Raw genomic sequence first — 6,000 nt, 5'->3', positions numbered from 1 at the left:
CATGTCATTAAATATATCCCACAAAAGTAAATAGAATGATGGCATAAATGGTTTAATCTTAGAAGTAAACAGATATGAAAGGGAGGGAGCGTAGAAAAATGTATAACACAATAAAAACAATAAAAAAGAAGTAAAAAGAAAAGCGTTATGATCCCAACAATGAAATTTAATCATTAGGCAATTTCATAATGAAGAAATATGTCATCATTCAACAAGAAAATAGAGAAATTTTAAAGGATTGCATATGAGATTTAAATACATTGAATGTTTTGGTTGTTGATCAAAATTATCTACCATATATTAATTATTCACTAGCAAGTGTTATTTCAAAAGCTTTACAGTCATAATATTTTAAGGCTTCTTTAAAATATAAAAATATGCATATAAACTGAAACTATAGGAATGAATTTATTAATTTTTCTGAAAAGTACAATAAAGAACGTTACAACAATACTGGTTTCCTAGAGTTTGATATACATAAAGAAAAGTTTATTACAAAGAGAACCAGTAAGTTTCAGAACCAAACATTGCCTACGTGACTCTTCTTGAACAGTGATATCTTTGCAAAAGTCCAGGCACTTTGCTTCTTTCTCAAGGTTGTAATTTGTTTGGCTATAGTATGCCACTCAGTTTTCAAATACAGAAACAGATTACATTCACAAATTAGCCTCTAACGGCATAAGAGCAGAAATAGAATTCTAAAATGTTTATTTGGAAATACTTATTATTCTCAATTGACTATTACATATTGAATTTTTGTGTTGAAATATTAACCTCACCGTGTATATCCACATGTTCAATGGTTATATATTAATCAAAACTACTTGAAAATACTTACTGACTGTTAAATGTTGACATCCCCAATTTGAACATTAAATTTTAACACTGTACACTGTAAATTTGTGTACAGCTAAAACTTTTAAAATAAGCATATACATTAAAAGAACATTTTAAAAGTATATTTTAAAATAATAAAACATACTGCTATTGTGACTCTCTAATTGTCAATATTAAAATAAGGAAAACAAATTACAAAGAGGGAGAACCTTAAATTAAATAATTTAAATGAGTTTTTTAATTTGTTAGACTTTTATATATGTTAATGAAGAATTAATAATAAGACACACTAAATGTCTGTCTACAGTGGCAATTACAGGGACAACTAGGTAAAATACTTTCTTCTGACATAGATAAAACAAAATGGCATTCCTCCACGTCAAGCCAGTCTTTCATATATTCCTTCTTAGATTAGACAGAGGAGACCATTCTGAGTGAAAACAGAACAAACACAGTCTGAAGACATAGTTTCTTGAAGTTTACAGGTAAAGCAAAAGAGAAGGGGAATTCTGAATATTTCTTGGCATTTTCTGGGAGTGGTATATGCCACAGTGGTGCTTGTTTTTTGGTTTGATCATAATTGCTTCTTGTTTCTTTTTATCTTCACTTCAGCACCTGTTTCTTGACACAATTGCTTGTCTTGTCTTTCATGATCAAGAATTTCTTTAGGGAACAGGTTTTTCTCATCAAATACAGCTTTCAAAGCTACAAAATGAGGAAAATGACATGAAAATTACATTTAGTATGAATCCCAGTTAAAGAGCAGGGAGAAATCTCTCAAGTTTTCTTTGTCTGAAAAACTATGTTTCTAGACCCAAGATTGTACCGAGGAGAGTTTTTTCTAAGATTTGTCGTTTGTTTTAGTTTTAACTTAAGGCTCTCTCTCTCTCTCTCTCTCTCTCTCTCTCTCTCTCTCTCTCTCTCTCTCTCTCTCTCTCCCTCTCACACACACACACACACACACACACACACACACACACACACACACACAAAGAGAGAGGGAGAGAGAGAGACAGAGAGACAGAGACAGAGACAGAGAGATCTTACTACTTTGTGTATGAAGACAAAGACTGGTGATTTAAGGGTGAGGACTGAAGAAGAAGCTGGTGTTTTCTGTTTCTGTTTTTTAATCTACTTTAAAGCTATCAAGGGCTTGTAAAAAGCCCTGAACAAATTATTCTGTATTGCAATAAGAGAATTAAAATAATCAAAACACAGTTTGACTGTCTGAATGACTAAACACATACATCTGCAATCGCATCCTTACAAAACACGCTGATGTGCAGGGATCTGTAGCTTCAAATAAAGAAAAAAAAAAGGAAGAGGCAAATTATTCCTATGGCTGGTGGATACAGCACAGCAAGAAGAGGGAGGAAATTCTGCCATGTGATCAAGCAAATAATTATGGCTTCCAGTGTGATTCTGACATTCAACAAATGCGAACTGTAAGGACATTATAGAAACGTATTGGGCTAAGGCTATAGGACACTAATATGGCTAATTCATAGGCTTCTCTTTGAATTGATTAAAAACAGAATTAGTACTTATGCAGGTTACACCATGCATATCATAAACACTAGAACAGGATGTGAACAGAAAGCAGGTAACAAAAATATTGCATATATAAATAAATACTGTATAAGAATACATAACGAATCGGGTAAAGCGTTAGCTAATATTTGAAAAAGATTTTGAAACCCTAACAGGGTTTTAGTTACTTATTGCGAAGATGGAGATGAAGAATGACTGACAAAGGTGAACAGGGCTGTCACCTGGAAAAAGTAAAGTGTGTGCAAGTACAGAGAAACAGGAGCTACTATCAAGGTCATGGGGGACTCAGCACAATAAGAGAGAAAAGTAAAGGAGAGAAGCGACATGGTATAAAACTGAAGCTTGGCTAAAGAGAATGTTAAATGCCAAATCAAGGAATACTGAGAGAAGAAAAAAAAGAATACTAAACAACTTAAAATTAGATATCTTGGACTGGGACGATGAATCAGAGGATACAGGGCTTGCTTCACAAACATGAGGATCAAAGTCTGGATCCACAGAATGCACACAGAGTCAAATCCAGGCTAGCTTGCACATAGAATAAGTGTCTATAATCCCTCTCTCCCAGTAGTGAAAGGGGAGGTGGAAGGAGAACACTAAGCAGCCCATCCCTTGTGTTTGGTTATAAGATGAAAGGAGAGAACCAATGTTGGAGGTGTCCTCTGACCTCCACATGCTCACCTGCACACCCCCCCCACCCCCCCCCCCCCCCACCTACCCACCCACCTACCCACAAACCCTACTCCATCATATACTTCTCAACAGAGGTAAAAATAAGATAAAGACACAAAACGAAACAAAAATAAGTGAACAACAATAAATAAAACACTTCTTACTAGTAGCATGAGCATGGTTATGAAATTCAGTATCTTCCCCTTTCCATACTTTATTTGGATAGCAAGAAAAGAAATGAGAGGGAAATATTTTGCGAACAAAAAAATACCATTTCAGAAAACCTCAAAAGGAAGAAGCAATAGAAGCCTTAAGAATATGAAGAATATTCTTCATATATAGTCCCAACAGTTGAGACGGCAGAAGTTGCATGAGAAGAAAATTACACAATGGAAAATCTAAGGCCATCCCCATTAGCAGCGAGTGTGGCAGCTCATAGAGAAGCAAAACGAAAATCAATCAAACAAACAAAACACTCACAGGATTAGAGAGCACCCTAGAAATCTATGGCGGTGGGAACCCGAGAGTTGATCGTCAGCGAAGGTAGAGAAACTTAGGGTTCAACATTTTTATGAGACAATGGATGCCAGACTGGTTGCGAAATTGTGGGTGTTCACAGACTCTAGCCTGACAGCGGGGGAGTCCGCATGGGGCAGAAATATACCCAATGCATGAGGGCAACCCAATGCATGTAGCCAGTAGGCTGGTCTGTTTGTGAGAACCCTGACAATGGGACCAGGTTCTATCCCTGGTGCATGAGCTGGCTTTTTGGAGCTCATTTCATATGGTGGGATGCCTTGCTCAGTCTCCATGCAAAGGAGAAGGGTTTAGTCCTACCTCAACTGAATGTGCCAGGCTTTGTTGACTTTCTGAAGAGTGGATGGGGAGGGGTTGTGTTGGGGGGAGGTGGAAGGGAGCAGGAGGAGGGAAGGGGAACTGTGGTTGGTATGTACAATGAATAAAAAAATTTAAAAAAAAAGAAAAAATAAGAACAAAAAAGGAGGAAATACTTGTAAGAAAACAAGGAAATTACTGAAACTGTTTAGCATCAATTTGATGATTTTCTGTTTTTATGTATGCATGCTCATTGACTAGACACAAGATACCTAAGTCCCTAAGAATCTGTTTTCCAAGTGCAAATAATAGTCCCTAACTTTGCTTAATCCCTTAGGCGAATCTGACTTAATCACTTGGAACACATAAAAGTGGTCCTGAAGCTTTCGTAGGAGAAGGAAAACACTCCTCTGCCCAGAGTGCCCATCTTCTCTTACGACTGAGATCTACATATTTTGTAGTTGCTTTGGGCACCCTATCCTTCCCTAAACCTCCTCCTCCTCCTCAATATAGACCCATGCTGGTTCTATTTCTCCAATTCACTTCTGACCAGCATATTTGCCATGAGTCTATTGTTTACTACAGAGTGGTAGTAAGAGATCATGAAGACAAAGAAGTGAATTTGTCACAGTTCCTGTGACTTGGGGCTGATGTCTGTTGAAGAACCCTAAGAACGAAGCTTGTGGCCATCAAACACGCAGTTTATTTTAAGCAACTTGCCTTCGTGGAGCCCACTTAGGAACCTGAAGCACTGTCTTCAAAGCTACACAGCTTAAAATCTTGGAGTGCAATTTGCTCAGAAGGAGTAGCAACAACCATTATTAGTTGATTCCTTGGTCATAAAGATCTTTGAATTTTGTGAGAGCTTCCTTTCAGACTTTCAAAAAAAGAAACTCCTTACCTGGGCACCATAGTCTCTTGAAGTCACCCCTCTCATGCCTATTAAATCTGTTCTTCTACCTAGCTTCTCAGTGATCTGCAGCTACAACAACCTTTGTTCTGGCTTTGACAAACATCAATTTTGCTTCCACTCAGTGACTTTACAGTTCCGTGCATAGTGCTTGGACTATTCTGCCTCAATGTCTTTGTGGATTCCATTTCTCAGAATTTGCCTGACATGCAGGAGACCTGTGGGGTTGCCACTTCAGTCAGGTCTCCTCTAGATACTTTGGGTACTTTATGGGATCTGCATAGGAATATAACCCTCTTTTGGATAATTTGGATACTACATTACATTGCTTATTTTTCCTACACGACACTGATTATCACACAGGCTTAGATTCTCTCTGATTTATTAACTTAATCATGTTAGCAGTTCCATTGCTGTGACAAAGACTGAGAAAACAACCTTAAGGAAGGGATCATTAATTTTAGTTCATCGGCTCCTTTGATCTTGGGCCTGTGGAGAGGGAGGGCATGGTGGTTGGAGCATGTGGTCATAGTTACTCAGTAGAAGATCACAGAGGTAGGAAACAGGAACAAAATACAACTCTCAAAGACATGTTCCCAGTGGCCAACTTCCTCCATCTCTCTAAAGTTTCCACCACCTCCCCAAAATAGCTCCACCACCCAAGGACCAAACATTCAACACATCAGAAGAACACTTCAAGCCTCAAAACTTCTTTACTGCCTGTCTCCTCTAAATAATAAATTAAATGGAGGAAAACCCTTACCTGCCTTTGTACACTTTATATCCTAGCACAGTATTGGCTTTGGCTAATTAAAAAAAAAAACAAATATTCTATATATAACTATTATATATGTATAGATATAGATATTCAGATGAGAGGCATATTCATAAACTTGAGCACTTAAGTAAGGATAAATCTTTCTTAAAGTAAAAAATCTATTGTACTTAAGAATAATTTGCATTCATTTGATTAATATTCAATCAAAAACACAAACGGTATTGTTGAACTAATAAACAAGTAAAGCAGTAATGCTTCCTACTCACTTTGAGATCCTTCCATTGTGAAGACTAGAGTTCAATGACAATGGTAAAGGTGTAGGTGTTCATGGTACACATGATCATAAGTTTGTGTATTTAACCCTCGAATCAAAATCTAGGGTCTGCTGAGATAGTATAGTGGGTAAAAACACTTGATG

At 37.0% G+C, this 6,000-nt stretch overlaps 1 protein-coding gene across 3 annotated transcripts in view; it reads right to left on the bottom strand.

Annotated features, from left to right (window-relative positions):
- Nucleotides 1-384: 384 nt before the first annotated feature.
- The window catches only part of Wdr49 (WD repeat domain 49), a 128,011-nt gene continuing 122,395 nt past the window's right edge, over nucleotides 385-6,000 (bottom strand). For all 3 annotated transcript variants that reach the window (XM_085682497.2, XM_085682499.2, XM_085682498.2), the window contains one exon: nucleotides 385-1,542. In XM_085682497.2, coding sequence (XP_085538623.2) covers nucleotides 1,412-1,542 — 131 coding nt within the window. In that variant the 3' untranslated portion in view covers nucleotides 385-1,411. The remainder of the gene's footprint in view (nucleotides 1,543-6,000) is intronic.

Source organism: Myodes glareolus, chromosome 20 (genome assembly GCF_982192425.1).
Source record: "Myodes glareolus chromosome 20, mMyoGla1.1, whole genome shotgun sequence".
Taxonomy (NCBI): Eukaryota; Metazoa; Chordata; class Mammalia; order Rodentia; family Cricetidae; genus Myodes; species Myodes glareolus.
Note: the sequence above shows the minus strand (reverse complement) of the source record. Positions and strands in the feature narration are given on the sequence as shown.